At 43.8% G+C, this 16,717-nt stretch overlaps 1 protein-coding gene across 1 annotated transcript; it reads left to right on the top strand.

Annotated features, from left to right (window-relative positions):
* The first annotated feature begins 785 nt into the window (after positions 1-785).
* LOC138686127 (D-beta-hydroxybutyrate dehydrogenase, mitochondrial-like) lies at positions 786-16,414 on the top strand. Its single transcript, XM_069787577.1, has 4 exons — positions 786-1,201; positions 9,679-9,831; positions 12,622-12,752; positions 15,580-16,414. Exons 1-4 carry the CDS (start codon positions 874-876, stop codon positions 15,925-15,927), a joined length of 960 nt encoding a protein of 319 aa, XP_069643678.1. The 5' UTR covers positions 786-873; the 3' UTR covers positions 15,928-16,414.
* Positions 16,415-16,717: the final 303 nt, after the last annotated feature.

Here is a 16,717-nt window from a genome sequence, read left to right as displayed (position 1 = left end):
TCAATGAATGACTCCGGCCCCTTTGTATTTTTCACAAGCCAACTTTAAATCGCAATTAATAAAGGCATCTGGTTCTTTCAACCATTTCATTTTACTCAGAGGAGGCAGATAGACATACTATCCCTTCCAACAGCTGCTTGGAGAGTTTCTCCGATGAAAGAAAGGGCACAGAAAACACTGCCTAATCAAATTTCTCCCGTAATCTTAGCTCTCGGAGATCTTTGCTCAGCAATGTATAACTGTCATTTTAGCCTACAAGAAACAGACATCTTCCTCCACCATGGAGTGTCTATAGGCACCCTTGATACCGCATAGCAGACACAGACCTGGGCCATAAACCCCCTACATCAAGTTAATACTGTAACATAACATAATAATGCAGCTGTATTAGCAATGCCCATCTCGCCAATCTAGAAATACTCGCGGTGCTTTCATTTCGTGCCCTGTGGCCAGTCTGTAGCGACGGGACCGTAGGAAACCCGGTTAAGCGGACAGGTTGGGCTGTCCGTGGTTAACCTCAGCGCTGGATTCCGGCACAACCCGGCTCCCTTTTTTCCGCGCGGATCCAGCTGACAGGCCGCCGCACGGCGCTTACAGCCTGCGCTATTCTTTTCGAAACAAGCCACGAGAGGCGCGGGGGGAAAGAGGTGTCCCGTCCCGTCACCCCGGTGGGCAGAGACCCCCAGCAAGCCCCGGGCTTCACCGGGACGCCGCCCCCCCCGGCCGAAGCCGGGCCCCGGGCCCCCCGCAAGCCCGCGGGGGGCCGCGGGGCGGGGGCGGTGCCTGCGGGCCGCCGCTGCCCGGGGGCGGGCGGGCAGGTCGCTCCCCGCGGCCTCCCTCCCGCCCAGACGGCGCGGCGGCGGCGCGGGCAGCATGTGGGCCGCGGCCCCTCTCCTCCTGCTGCTGCCGGTGCTGTGGCGGCTGTGGCGGCGCGGGGCGGCGCCGCTGGAGCCGGCCGGCCGGGCCGTGCTCATCACCGGCTGCGACAGCGGCTTCGGGCACCTGCTGGCGCTCCGCCTCCACCGCCTCGGCTTCACCGTCTTCGCCGGCTGCCTCTGCCCCGGCGGCGAGGGGGCGAGGCGGCTGCAGCGGGAGGCCGCCGCCGGCGCCGGCCGCCTGCGCGTCCTGCGGCTCGATGTCACCCGCGCCCGCGACGTGCTGGCCGCCAAGGAGCTGGTGCTCAGCCACCTGCCCGAGCGAGGTGAGGCGAGGCGGGCGCGGCGCGGGGCGGCGGGGCGGCCCTTGGGACCGGCGGGGCGAGCCCCGCTCTCCGCTACCGGCCGTTAGCGGCCCCCGGCCACATCCGCCGCCGCACCTGCCGCGCGGCCCGGGCCGGGCGGCCGACGGGCGGGGCGGGGGGCGGCGGGGCCGGCGGAGCCCCGAAACGGCCCCTCGGTTCGCCCGGGGCTCCTGACGGGGAGCTGCCCCAGGGGGTCGGCCGCACCGTCACGGCTTGTGGCTGGGGAGCGCCGTCACTAACGGTGCTAATTGCTGTGACCGCCATCAGTAATAGCAACGCTGTTTTGCGTTAAAAAAACCGCGTCGGTGCTTGGCGAAGCGGTACGCAGACTGGGGGCCTGTCCAAAGATGCCGACGGCAGAGAGTGGGTGCGCTCTTCAGCGTGCCCGGGTGAGCGTCGCCTTTCTTCCAGAAGAGGAAATCCCCGAGTGCGGGGTCCCCGGGATCCCTCTGCAGGTATCCCACAGGAGGAAACCGCAGGGAAAGCGGAGAAGAGCAAGCGTGCACGCATCGGAAGCGGTGGGAAGGTGAGGTATTTCCGGGCATGATTTGTGACAGGGTGAATAAACAAGGAAATGCAGAGAGGGCAGCTGCCGCACCGAACCAGCTGCTTCTCGATACAACTTGAGGTTTGTCAAGCTAGTCCCTGCAAGGGTTACTTAAAAAGAAATCTGTCCATTACACACCCTATGGGGACCGTACACCCAGGGGAATGAATAGACTTTAGCTTGCAGAATAATTGCAGACAACCTAAATCTTGGGTTATCCCCTCAGAACGCGTGGCACAGCACAGGTAATAGGACCGCAGTTACCTCCTTTCCCACTGTGGCTGCAGGGCGAGAGTCACCCAGTGTCATGCTGGGGGATATGCTTGGCTCAGAGCAGGCTTACTCAGGCTCAGAAGTAGGATTCCCTCAGAATTACGGACAAACAGTTCCTGCTCACAGAGGGAATATAAACGGAGAATAAAGCATGCAGAATGACAATGAAATGCAAGGCCTCTGCCTGCCTGGTTCATTAGCATGCTGGGAAGGGGATGAAACGAGAAGCGAAGTAAGAAAAAGCCTAGACGCTGCTCATTAAGTACGTGTATTTATGGTTGATGTTGACCTTATCTGATTAAAAGGCAGAGCCTTCCCCTCTCAGGCTCTTTCCCAAGCTGCAGAGACAATGCAGACGGCTCACACAAGCCCTTATAGGCTCGATGGGGACTGGGTCACCTGAAACTCTGGGTTACAGATAATTTATCCTGTAATTCTGGCAGCTTGTGCAAATGTTGCGTTCATGCTGTCGTGTAGACTCTGGAGTTCACAGTTCAGCGCTAACTTGCTGGTTGTCCTTCCTGCTCATAGGCGTGTGGACATGCCTCGCGATCAAGGCACATCACACTAGAGATGTCAGGGCTTGCTGGAGGGGCCAGGAAAGACACTTGACCACAGCTGGTGTTGAAATGCGGCATGCACACGTGTGCACAGTGGTTTTCCTGGCTTCTCAGTCAGGCCTTCACACCCATGACACAGGGCTGGGCATGCACAGACAGAGCACACGTTTTATGCAACCTTTTTCCATTGTTGGTCAGCTCTTCTGCTGCAGCATTTTGAGGGTATTCTGCAAAGGCAGAAAAGAAAAAGTAATTTTTATAGAGCCAGATAGCACATATGCCATTTGGGAAAACTTCCAATTATCAAGTAATCTTCCTCCTAAGTTTATGAAATAAAAAGGAGTAAAGGAGTTATATTAATGTCTGACGTTAATGGAGTAAATGCCACAAGTCATCTTCATAATTTATAAAATACAGGGGCATAAATATTTTTATCTCAGGTGTAAAGAAACTGTGAGGATACTCTACTTATGTAGAGTCTTTAAGCAAAAGACTTCAGTAGGAGTGTTCCTTCTTGGCACCTCTGAAAATAGAAGCAGTGTTTTCTTCAGTATTTTAACTTTATAAAAACAGTTTCAATATAACAATTCAACTGAGGGTTAGCTCTCATATTAACCAATTTATTTGTTAAAGATGGGAATTGTAATTCTTTTACATTTGGGTCAAAGATTGTTTTTAATGAAATTCTTTTTCATTAGGAAAGAGAATTCTGAACCATTTGTAATTGCATTTATGTTCTGAAAGTGCCTAGAAGATGAGAAAAGTATGTGACTGCACAGAACATTTAATCTGCTACCCAAAGGTTCCCAAGGGCTGGGCAGTGGAGCATGTGCCTCGATGTCCCACCAGTTAAGGAACTCTCCGTGGTGAAACCTTAGGACATTTTCCCTAGTGGATCACAGATGGCAGCATCCAGGGCCTACAGCAGAGGACTAACCAAACTGAAAATCAAGTACATGTTGGGATATTTGTAGTAAGGAGAACAAAGAGCAGGTGGTGAGTCCAGTAGACTGTTTTAAATAAGCACTGGGCAGAAAAAAAATCTGCTTTTGCACAAACAATTCAAACTGATGTAGGAAGCCAGTGGATTGTGCTGAAAGGTTGTAGTAGATCATAGATTATCTTACTTAAAAGCTGTGAAAACATCCACCTTTAAATAGTTACTGGCAGTGTTCTGTATGTCATTTTTAGCTTGTAAGTACTGTTGGACAGTTCTGTCTCTGTCTATCGCTCCATCCCCCTCCCTCGGAACAGGATAATTCTATTCAGCAACTCCCTGCGGAAACAGAGAAGAGGCATCTATCTCTGGGAATCACTAGGTGTTTGCTTAGGGATTATTCCCTCTCTTTTCTTGTGCCATTTTTACTATAATCAGTTTCACTCAGGTACCAATGATTTTAAGTACGTCACATCAGTATGCTGGACTTTTAAATTCAGATCACTAAAACACTCCCGTATCATTCCAAAAATAGTCACAAGGAAACCATTTCAGCAATCTCCAGGTTTAATGGTAAGCGTGCAAAGGCTATGGATTCCAAATTAAACCTCAGAAGATGTACCAAAAGAGAGAGAAAGCAGTTAAACAACAATTGCTTTTTGCAAGCTGTGTTTAAAGACCTCAGGGTAAATCCTGGTAAAGATTAAATATTTATTCTTTACAGTTACAGTATCATCCTTTCAATGGACTGTGCATCTCAGAGAAGTATGGCTTTTTGGCAGATGTGCTGTCTTCCTAGTCATCTTAACCTGACTGATAAGCCAAAATTTTGTCCTTTATCTTAAATCTTTTCTTGTAGTTGATGAAAATACATGTTTTCTTACATTTATTGCATCTCTATACACTGTTTTCCTCCTTTCAAACTTGCAGAATGCTTGTTTCCGCTTGTATTTCCATAAAGCCTGTTGATCCCGGTCAGCATCACATACTCTTGCTCTAGGCCTGGTATACAGACAAAGTAAGAGAGCCTCTGTCCTGAAGAATGTACAATCTACAACAGAGGGCTCTCCAGACAAGAAGCTGGTGATGAACAGAGGCTCAGAGAGCTCAAGTCCCTCCTGAATCTTGTTCTTTGGCAGATTTTAGTTGCTTCAAACCTAGACCCAAGTTTGAAGAGGCTGCAGTTCTACACTTGTAAAGCCTGTATTTTTTGCCTAGAGACCCAGTGAAAAACCTAACCACTTAATTGTGGACTCCACTGGATGCGAGAGTCACATTCTCCCACTGACTCAGTTCAGTGCATGGAAAGGCATGAGAATTTCCTGGTTCTGGGGAGAATGAGTCCAAGAAGCCTCGCTCAGCAGTTGCTGGTGGCAAGGGAAGTCAAGGAGGAATACTGTGCTCTGGCATTTTCCTGGGCCCAGGATAAGTAAACTTAGAGAAGACAAGAAGATAAAAGACTTGTTGCTTTAAGTAGACTATTCAGCATAAAATGTACAAAAAATGTATAAAATCCCAGGAATAAAACACAGTACTCCCTACACCTTCTAGTTATGCCATAACCATGAAGTAACTAACCCAAACTCCACCTTGTCTTCTCTCTCTGTTATGCAAGAGTAGAAATCCAAACTACTGGTGACACACCTAGCTGGATATTCTGCCACTTCATAGTTTGTTTCCTTGTAAATGTTTGTTTTATTCTAGACTGTGAAATTATGTCAATCTGAAAAGGATGGCAAATCCATTTCCATGGTATGTAGCTCATTATCTAGAGCTAACTAACTATTCCTCCCTGAAAATCTGCTGGCTCTGATGCCTTTCTTTTTCTTTATTTGTGTTTATGGCTTGTGCACCCATTAAGATGACTTTCTAAAATATTTAGAGTCCTTTCTTGCTTAGAAAGAAGAAACTTCTTGCACTTGCACATTAAAGCCAATATGAAGTAGACCGGGACTTTGGAGCACGTTGATTTGCAACTCTTTTAGACTCTATGGCAAACCTCAGTATTTTTCTGATTCTGTTCTGTTTAAAACAGGAATTTCTCTTCCTTTCCTTGCCTGTTGTGAGTGGGTGACGTAGCTAGCTGGAAGGGAGGGATATTAATTTTAGTCCTACCTCCTACTTGAAGGTTATTAAGTACTGTCCTCCACTTAATTAAGATTTCCTATTGATGGAATCCACCCAGTAGGCCCATGGTACCATATTTTAGCCCAGACTTCCTATACAAATGGACTCATCCTTGCAGTGGAGACAACTACAGCGTAATATTCCAAGCAAAGGATGGTGACTCATGGATGTACGTATTTAAAACTCAAGAGTCTCAGCTGGCCTGCTACCAATGGACATGCTGCATTGCCACAGACAGATTGGTTTGTTCTCTTTCTTCATTTTTCAATAGGAATACGGCAAATCACACTCTCTCTCCTTTGGCTAGTTCCCTTTAGTATTGGATTGGAATCTTTCAGAAAAGAGCCTGTCATTTTTGCATGGGGTCAGGTTTAGATGAGAAACTCCAAAGATCAGTGATACCAAGAATATATGTTCAAGTTTAGAAAATCTGGCTGAATTCAGATATTATCTATGTATGCACCTACATAGAAACGGACTGATTTTCAAAAGGTTTTGCAAGCACACAGCTTGATTGACTTGAATAGGAGGAGGACTTTTAAGAGTTGCTGGAAAAACATCAGGCATCTTTTGGGCCTAAGTAAGGATTTTGGATATGTGCCTTTTGGTCAACATGTCTTGAGGTAGAAATTAACTGGGAGGTTATGCGATAGCTAGTGTTCTTCTGAAAGCCTCCCTAATCTTAAGTTAGGTTTCCTAAAGTGATTCTTTAGATCCCTGGCTATATCTTTTAATCTTTGTCCTCGGGATCCATTTTCCCAACACAGGGATCAGTGAAAATCTCTTCGATGTCCAGTTCTGCTTCCAGTTTACTTATTCCCCACCTGCTATAGCATAGTCTAACACCCCTCTTCCTAAACTGTGCTGGGACTGAGTTTTGTTTTGACAGTCTGAGTAATTTTTCCCTTCCAGATCAAACAGCTGCTTTTTCCTAATGTGTCTGTGCATGGACACTCTGAGGAAATGCGATGTCTCTCTCCTTCAGCTGTTTGATTCTTAATTGTGCCTTGTCCTTCTAGATTTCCATCTAAGGACTATATTTCTCAGGCTACCTGAGCTGCATTTGTCTAAGCAAATATACAATATATTTTGTATACATGTTTATAGCATTAATTTTTACCACAAACATTTCAGGAAAGGAAGACCAAAGCAGATTCAAAGTACCCTGAACACATAGCTGGCCAGGTTGTTTCTCAGGAGGTAGGAAATTTTCTGAAATAGTGGCATAAGGAAATAATGAAGTGTTTGTTATTTGGGTAGAATTTTGCAAATAGATTCAACTAAACAAAGTGGCAAGAAAATTTTGGGAAAATATCAGAACATTTCCCATTTGGGAATGCCAAAATATTCTAAGACACAGTATGTTTCACTTAAGGGCAAAAAAATGTTTTGAGCAGACCCTGAGCAAAATCTCTTTTTATGTTTTACTTAATCTTCTTCTTCAGAAACGTCGGTTTCAGTTTAACTCAAGCCAGTTTTTTCTCCTCTTGACTTTTGATTTGGCCACTGCACAGAAAGAAGGAGCCATTATTCTGTGGACTCTGCTTGTTTATACACACAGGCTGCCCTCACCACTAACCACCTGGAGTCTTTGAAGTGCATGAGGTAAATGGCTGGAGAGAAAACTTAAGCCTTGCAAGCTAAATTCTGTGTTTCACAGTTTAGAGAAAGAGGAAGAAAATAAACTGTCTGAAGTTTAATGGCTGCGTTTCTGAAGCCCTAATGAATTCAGGGATATGTAGGTCAAGTGTTCTTGCTGTGCTGTGCAGGATGCAGTGGTAGAAACAAAATGACTTTTTTTGGGTTTGTTTTTAATTAGAAAAGGTAAAACTGAGAAGATCAGGGAACAGCTTTTACAGTGATTCCAGGGTTTGGTTTGTGTTGTATTAGAGTTAGCTTATGTGAAAACAAACCTGAGTACAGAGACCTCCAGCCTTAAGTAGAAACAGATGGGGTGTGCAGTTACTCAGTCCATCTGCAGATCATGTGCAAATACAAAAATGTTGATAATTAGCTTTTACAGAGGACTCTCTAATCCATTGATCTTGAAGCATTTTACTGGGAGGTCAGTCCCATGGGGCTAGTTCTATTTTAAGAAGGAGAAATAAAGCCACAGAATGAGGGAAAGGCCTGGAACAACAGGGTAATGACAGGGGGAAGTCTAGGATGCCCAATTCCACTCGCCAATTTTCTGGTCCATTTCCTCTCCTCTGTCTGCTAACATTTGGGGCAGTGGAAAAGAGGTGAGTACACAGGAAACTGCTGCATTACTAGAAGAGCAGTCAGTCTGTATCTAAAGTTATAAGAGAGGTCCAGTGTCAATGATTGCTGTGTGACAGATTGCTGAATAATGATTTATTCCCTTTGGAGGACAGAGTTATCCAAGTTCTGTGTGGTAAATTCCTATTTTGAGTGTTTTGCTCTGCAAATGAGACATTCACTGAAAGAACTTTGTTTCTTTCTCTGTTTAAACACCAATTTCATTACATAGTACAAGTAATATATATATATGTTAGGAAAGCTTTACGAACTAATTAAAAAAATGGTCTATTTCAGCTTTAACTATTGTTGAGAATGAAATTCTGTATTAGAAGTTCTTGGCAGGGCTCTGGAAGGACCAAGATACCATGAAATCATTGCAGTAGCTTTGTCAGAGAAGATCAGAAAGAAGAGTTCAGCCCAAGGGTTTCTGCAGCACCTTCACCAGGGTGACCAAAGGTCCCCTGGGAATATCTTTGCCATCATGGGTACAGGAGGCTACAGCTGGGTTGGCATCACACCCATGCCCCAGACTGTGTCCAGAGGAAGGAATAGAGGCACTGTTACCCACTCTGCCTCACCAGAAACCTAGGCTTGGAGATCCTGTAGAAGGCATGACAAAACAATCATTTGCGTCAGACACATACGAGACTTCTTTAAAAAAAAAAAGCATAAGCAGAATTGTCAAGGCTGGCAGAACTAGGCTGCGAACTTAGCTATTTCAGTGCAAGTCAGGCTACCCCTATGTACTTCTTAGTTACACTGCTGGTCACCCTAGAAATACTCTCAGTCAGGATTTGAGGTGAGAAACAAATGTTTTCAAAAGTGCTATGCCACTCACTGCTTTACCGTATATCTACAGATATGCATTATGAAAGCAAGAACAAGTCAGCATGGCTTAATCAGCATTTAGTCAGCATGTCAGCTCCAAACTGTGAGCTCTCTACACTTCAGTGAAAAAGCATTTTGAACAGTCGAGGTTATTAGCACTGCGCAGTGCTCACACAAAGTGTTCTGTGGCTTTGGGCTAAAGGGTTTGCACATTCTGGCAGAGAGTTGTGTCAGAACAAGCTTTGCTGCTCATAAATTTCCACTTGTCAGCGCTGGAATCTTACTGCATTTCAGGGGGCTGGGCTCCTTAGCACCAAAACCTGTTGTTATGCGGGGAGTAGAGTTGTCCAAGAGTACAAAATATATAAAAAAATACTGTAGCCACTAACCTTACTTGGTTACTTTACCCAATGCTGCACCCATGTACCCGATTCTGGCTGATTTCAGGAGGAATTGAAGCTCAAATCCTGGAAAAGGAGCCAAGACTTAGGCTCCTAAATTAGTCAGGCACTTTGAAAATATTACCCCTCAGCCTTTAGACTGCTTAATATAATTTTCACAAAGCTGCTCATAGCACACAGTGGGATTAAAGTAATTAAAATATCATGGTACACCACATCAGCAGTAAGATGTAGTCTCCCTGATCATGTTATTCATAAATAACTTAAGACAACTATAAAGTGAGTGATTATTAAATAGCTCTGAGACTTATATAGTCCAGATAATGGCCATGATTCCATTCCTTCATTAAACAAAGCATGCCTGCAATTATAAGCAGAAAAGACAAAAAGATAACACAACAAAAATGTTGTTTCTGAGGGTCCAAATCACTGGTGTTGTTCTGTCACCTAATGGTGGTTGTTTTGCAGTGAAAGATGCTTGTTGAGACATTTCTTTTCCGTAGGTTTCTGGGGACTTGTCAACAATGCAGGAATATCAACATTTGGTGAGACAGGGTGGCTGTCTATGGAGAAATATGAAAAATTTGCAGATGTGAATCTCCTTGGGAGCATCAGGACAACCCTGGCATTTCTGCCCCTTCTAAGGAAATACAAGGGTAATGCTAATCCACTGTTATTTAGAGTTGTAGAATAATTAGCTTACTATAATCAGGGTAATGTAGCATCTATAAAAGAAGCTTTAATTGTGTCTCATTGAACTGAAATGACAGCCTCCTTCTGTGTGGCCTGAAAGAGCAACTTGATCCTGAAAAGAGGGTAAAGTCGTAAGGGGAAAAAAATACCCTTAGAGATTCTGTCTTTACAATACATAGAAAAAACTATTTACAAATAATGAATTATCTCAGTGTTTGACTCAAAAAAGAGAGGAAAAAAATGCTTACAGTAGATCATTAAGCCCAGGCAAGAATTTCTAAGGACTCACAATCAGAAAACACAAAGATCCAATAAAGTCCTGCTTAACTTATTATTTAGGCTTTACTATTTTACTGTTTGGCAATTAGGAGGGGAAGGATGACCCTACAGAGGTGAACTAGAGACATCCAGCTTCCAGTTCCAGGCATAGCAAGATCCTCTCTATGACCTTGGGCAAGAAACTTCAAGTATGTGAAACAGTGCCATACAGAGCCGTGGGTATCCAATAGGATAAATGCATTTGCATGGAATTCCATAAGTGTGGGCTTTATCCTTTCTTCTGAGAAGAAATGGTTCAAATAGCTCTCTACAGCATTGCAGCGTGTCTCAATTGCTTTGCAGTTTGTTCCCTACCTGTCCCCATCTGTATCTGGGAAAAAAAGATATCCTTTTCCTTTCTCTCTGTTTTGCTTAGCTTGTCTATTTAAGTTGTAAGCTCTTTAAGGTGAGGATTTATTCTGTATGTATACAGCATCAAGCACAGTAAGGGCTAGGTTTCATCTGGAAGCCCCAGATGTCACTGTTACACAAAATGTTGGTAAGATAAAAGCATCCCCTTTTTGGCTACTCTGCTTCTTTCTGCTTGGTTGCCTTCGGTTGATGATATTTTGATGCAAGAAGAAAGAAACTTTTAAATACTGCAAGCTGGATGTGTTTTTGTGAAAGAATGTGCTATTGCGTATACTCAGTGAAACAATGGATATGTTATGTGGCCATTACACGGGAAGGCATCACTTTTTTTCTGTGCTGTCCTACTTACTACTAAAACTGTGATGCTGATCCACCAGAAGCACTTGTCTGACTTCAGGAATTGCAAGGGGTTACTTTGAAGTGAAAGGGACTAATTGTGTGTATGATATTAAGCACATACATAAACTTTTAGAAGATTTGGGTCTGGATGGCTGCACATATGTAGTACCTTATCTCAAAAGAGTGCTCTGCATCTTACTCCTGGCTGTCAATGCTACCTTGCCTACACTCCATTTTCAAGTCCCATCTATGTAGGAGAGGAGGCCAGGGACCTTCTAGGAAGAATCCTAGGTTTCCTGTCTCCTTCCTTGCAGGAACAGTCAGGACAGATAAAGCTCATGGTTTTGGGGGCAGCAAGTGGCTTCTCAAAATGAAAAGCTTGAATTATGGATGTTAGAGAATTCATCTGGGAAAGCTGGGTTTCAATTACCTTAGGCAAAGAAAGAAGTTAGGTGATGTGTCCCACATGCTGGGTGTGTGCCCCAAATCACTTAGGCACTGGATAAAGGAGGCAGAGGTTATCCTACCATCACTTACCCAGTAGCTGTGTTCTGAAGGAAGGGGCTTACTGCCATTTTAGGATGAGCACCTGTTCCAAGAAAAACTTCAAGATTCTTAATACTTGTAAAGGGAAGTATTGCCCTCCAGCCTAGAATTTAAGCATCCTACTTTGGGAGGAGCAACATTTCCCCATAACTTTTCCAGCTGGCCAGCTGATGTAGCATCTTGATCAGCAAGCTGGTAGTTGTTCTCCTGTTACTGTATAGACAATTATATTCCAGATGCTGTGTAGGAAGGCAGGGAACCTAATTCAGAATATCAGATTTCACTGCATTCCCGTGATACTCTTTTGATACCATACAAGCCTATCCCATTTGGTCAGATCTGGGGCCCAGACGTTATCTGCATCTGTGGCAGCAATAGGAGTGCAATTATGTTCTCTGTATTGTTAGTGACGAGGCCACTTCTCTCTCTTACCTCTGGTATTTATATATCCACATTCACACATTTCTTACTCTATGGTATGACTATGTGATAGAAGTTTACAAGTAACCAATGGAAATGAATGACAGCCCAGCGCCTCAAATCAGAAATCTCTGCTACTTAAGGCATGCCTGCTTTCTGCAAGAGTTATAAAGGGCAAGAAAGCAGCACAGATCAGGGAAATCACAGCAAGGCAGCATAAGGCTGCACACATTTTGTCAAGTCACCTTTCTCTGGTGAATTTTATGCACAGTTGTAAGCCAGGTCTCAGTGCAGAGACATCATCAGCGCAGAAAAAAATGCTATTAGTAGTCATATATCCACTGCAGGGAAAATCATCTGCTCCTCTCCTCTGCAGTCCTTCTCCTATTACTAGCATAGTCTTTTATTACTATTTTTCAGTCTAAAGTTTTTAGGGGACTGCTTTGTTTCCATCTCTTTCATCCTGTCTCAGACTCAGAAGGAATAAGCAGCACATTGGGAGTGTGTTATGCTTTATACAGTCCAGTATCTGTCACTAGATGGAAGGAATAGTTTTCTGTGAAGTTCTCTGCTTAACAGAGCTGAGTGCACTTCTGTGCTGGGACTGCACACTTACACAGCCCACCTTTGTCATACTATGTAGTAAAACAGCATTATGCTAAATACCATGTTATTAGCAGTTCAGAAGACTCAGATAAATCTATTCTATGTTAAAGACTGAGAGTGAACTTATGTTATTTGCACTATTTTCTTTCCAGGACGTATTGTTTTCATGTCCAGCATTATTGCCTATTTTTCTCTGGGAAATGGCATTTATTCCATGACCAAGGCAGCTATTGAAAAATTCTGTGATGCTCTAAGACTGGAAATGAAGAAGTTTGGTGTCCGGGTAAGTGATGTAACAAGTAGCTGTTGTATGAAACTTCCTGCTATTTCTAACATTGATCTTCATATGAGAAAGAGAGAAGTTTCACTCCTGAAATGCAGCTTTTTGTGGGGAAAGAAGCAGGTGACTTGCACAAAGAATACCAGACAACAGTGTGGGGGTGGAAATTTTGGCCAAGGGAAGACGAACAAGTGTATACAAAATAATATCTACTCTTGTGCAAAGTAAGCTCCATGCATCTAAATGACAAAGATAAAGATCAGAGCTGAATCCATGGGTGCAGCTTCCCCTTGGAAAGAGGTGGTTTCTCTGTGGCTAATCAGTCAGCTGGAAGTCACTGGGAACAGCAGACCTGGGTGATGTTTGCAGTTCTGAGAAGCTGTAGGATAGCATGTCTTCTCTTTGTGCCAACACTGCAACTTCCACCCTTTCTCCACATCCTCTACAGTGGAGAAACTTCCTGAGACAGGCATGCCTGGGCAGTGCCATGCTCTGTGAAGAGCTCATCACAGTACCAAGTAACTGAAACTTTCTCTGGTGTGGCTGCGGGAGCAAAGAGCCCAGACGCTGAGTGCTGTGCAGCAAGAAGGAGGGCTTGTCACCTACCTGAGAGGTTCTTTCTTCCTCTTATCTCACAACATCAGTGCTTAAAAGCTCCTTTCTTTTTGTGGGAACAGCTACACTGCAAGAGACAGTATCTTGCAGAGTAATTATGTTTTTATTCCCTTAACCTAAGAGGCTCTAAGAGTGCTCTTAGTGCCCTGTCTAAGCAACACTGATAGTCAAACGTGAAGCTTAGATCACTAAGTGGCTTCACTAGGTTTTTTCCTTGGAGTCACTTCACTGCTGAAACACTCCTCTCAAACACTAAAAGTCTTCCCTAGAGGATTTACATAGGTGTACTCTTTACATACACAGATGTACAGCATTGTTCGTAAGCTTTGCATTGGAAGAAATTACAGCTATGCATCTATTAACTACCCCTTTTGGATAAATATAAAATGATATAAAATGCAAGTGATTTTACACATCCTAATACCACACAGCATGATGAGGATTTCAACCGATTAGCTGAGGATAATCTCAAATGCATGGAAGAGCTTAGTTTAACAGGTTAGCTACTCTGGTCATTTTGGGATTTTTCCCCCCACCCCTGGAATAGCCCCAGCACAAAATACAGTGAGCCAGGCTGACAAATATTTCCAGAATATCTGTAAGAGTTATTTTTCTGTTTCTCACTGTATGCAAGACACTGGCTGGCATTTGCCTGAGAACCTACCCTGCAGAGAGCCTGCAGAATACATGGTCCCTCTTCCCTGTGCTCCCCTCCCCTGCTCTGTTGTTCCCTTTGTCCTTTCAGCAGAAAGTCGTCCAGAGGTGGCAAGGAACAGATGGAGCTATGGCTCTGTCCCACTGAACTCTGGCCAGGCAAGCTGGCTGCCTAAAGGAAACAAAGTATGTGTCTGCCATTAGAAAGGCTACAGAAAATCAAGGAAGGGAAAAAAAAAGTATCATCTCTCCTTTCCTAGCCAACTCCAAAACCCGAAGTTTTCAAAACCCCTTTGTTTAAAACAAATGTGGGAAGTTTACTATTGGCAGTAGTTTGGTTAATACTAAACACTTTTGAAAATAGCACCCAAAGGGAGGGCTCCCAAAGATGCCCTGTGACAAAGCTACCTGAGATAGCATAAGATGCCCCTAGCTATGCATGCTGTTTCTCTGACGGAGCTTAGCTGCATCCCTTCCTGCTCCCCACATGTAGCGCCTGCACCTCAAGCCCTCCAGTATGCAGTGTGCCGATTGCCACGCAGGCCAAGAGGCAAGCATGTACTGGTACGGACACACAGGTGGTAGCCTCTGGTAGACGGGCTGGGTGGCAGATTGGAGACATTAAGGTTTTGTATTACCACAGACTTTGCAGAGAACGCCTCTCAGATCTGCAGGTCTCTTACATAGCTCAGCACCGTTTTTCCTCATCTTGTGTTGTAGTCTTTAGAAATCAGGTCAGTTAAATGCCATAGAGTTTTTAATGTTGCATATCTACAAATAGTTTTAATGAGCCCGCTGCTAACTGAGGAAAAGCGTGCATACTGTGAGTGCTCAGCCTGCTCTGAAATTCCCCAGAAGCCTCAGAAGTTAGCAGAACAGCAGCAACAACACATGCAAAGAAAAACAGGCAGAGCAGCAAAAGATTTGCATGCTTTCAGTTTAAATCCACATGTGCAGAAGCCTGTGGAAATTTGCTAATGACTTCAGCGAGCGCTAAACCAGGACCTTTGGTCCCCTCTGTACTTAGCTGACAACACCTATTTTCCTTTTAATTACACCTACTTGGGGAAAACCGCACTTCTTTCCCCAGGACCTTCTAATTTTCTTTGACATCCTCCTTTTGTCCCAAATTGGGGCAAAAAATTACCAGGTGCAAGATTCGCCAGTGAGTGAAAAATCCAAAGTACTCTACTTTGGAGACATCAAAGTCATACTGAAATGCTTTGTCTCAGTATTGTCAAAACATTTATACCATTAAGCATTCTATAAAAATCAAAGATGCACTATTGCATTCTATGAAGGTATGCTGAGTAGTCAAAACACGAACATTATCATCAGAGCAAAATGAGGAAGTCGGAATAAAGCACCTCTGCAATCTTAAACATTTCACGGGAGTATATTTCATTTCAGTCAAGTTTTCAAGGTTAAAATTTCAACAAAGCAGCATTTTCTGGAAGAAATCTGTCTGCAGAAAGCTTTTGATCTGTTTTACTGACTATAGTATTTAATTGAATTCAGAATGAGTGATTGCATCTTGATAAGTTTTACATCTTGCTTTTAGGTCTGTATTATTCAGCCAGGAAATTATGCACGCTCTACAAAAATTCAGCCACCAGTCAGTGCCGAAGAGATTTGGAATGAACTCAGTGAAGAGGAAAAGGCAGTTTACAATAAAGAGTATGTTCAAGAGCGGGCAAACTTTTTCAACAGCATACTCAGTGAGGGAAGCACAAATGGCAATGAAGTTGTAGATGCTATGGTAGATGCTTTAACATCTCCTGCACCCAAGGCACGTTACATGGTAGCAAAGCTGAAGGAAAAAGCACTGGTGTTTGTGTGTGCTTTATTCCCAACCGTTGTGATGGATTCCATTTTGTCTTACGCTCTGAGTAAAGTAAAACTTGCATAGCCTATGTTGGTACTGTTCAGTGACTCAAGCTGGGCAGTTTTTTACACTGTGAAAGCCAGGGCTCAATCTAATGCCCCTAAGAAATACCAAGTTACTGTGTCAGAGACATGATGGAGACAAAATGGAGCATATCCCACAGGGCAACCACACACCTGAAATCATTACAGCAGAGATGAAAATACCTTATTTGTAGGAACCTGAGTAGTAATTTATTAGGGGGTGATGGGAAGAGGTTAATGGAAAAGTTAGGAATGAGCGATAGACCTTGAAATACTTTGAAGTTAAGTGGCTGCAAAAAGTTAGGAAGAGTCAAATAATAAAGTTGTAATATGGAAACAGTGTCTTGGCTAACTACAGTTCAGCACTTTTTCAGGTGTTCTGGATAATTCTGTAACAAAGCCAATATGTCATGGACTTTAGAAAATAAGTAGCATATTCCATTTACAAATGAGTATTCAATCCTAAATAAACTCTATCTTTTATCTAATGTCTGGATTAATCAATGTGTTAACCTGAAGTGTAATCAGAGAGCTAAACACCAGGGTGACAGATACCAGTATGCAGTAGCAACCTGTAGCTTTGAAAGAACATATTCAGCCTGGAGCTCTGGTTTTGCTACTATTACAGAGAATAAGGTCTGATGAAAAAAAAATATCTATTCACAGGAAAACTTTAGTAACATGTATCTATGAGAGTAATTGAGCACAGTGGCTTCATTAGGAGTCTCCTACTAACTGTTGTGGAAAAGATTGCTGGTTTACACATACACAGTTTTAAATTTGGCTTGGTT

This window comes from Haliaeetus albicilla, chromosome 7 (genome assembly GCF_947461875.1).
Source record: "Haliaeetus albicilla chromosome 7, bHalAlb1.1, whole genome shotgun sequence".
In the NCBI taxonomy this organism is placed as follows: Eukaryota; Metazoa; Chordata; class Aves; order Accipitriformes; family Accipitridae; genus Haliaeetus; species Haliaeetus albicilla.
This window is presented reverse-complemented; position numbering and strand designations above follow the sequence as displayed.

Excerpts from the sequence above, each read along its gene's own strand:
- LOC138686127 (XM_069787577.1), top strand. The coding sequence starts at position 874 with ATGTGGGCCGCGGCCCCTCTCCTCCTGCTGCTGCCGGTGCTGTGGCGG. Across the intron at positions 1,202-9,678 it reads CAGCCACCTGCCCGAGCGAG|GTTTCTGGGGACTTGTCAAC; the intron begins GTGAGGCGAGGC and ends TCTTTTCCGTAG. Across the intron at positions 9,832-12,621 it reads CCTTCTAAGGAAATACAAGG|GACGTATTGTTTTCATGTCC; the intron begins GTAATGCTAATC and ends TTTTCTTTCCAG.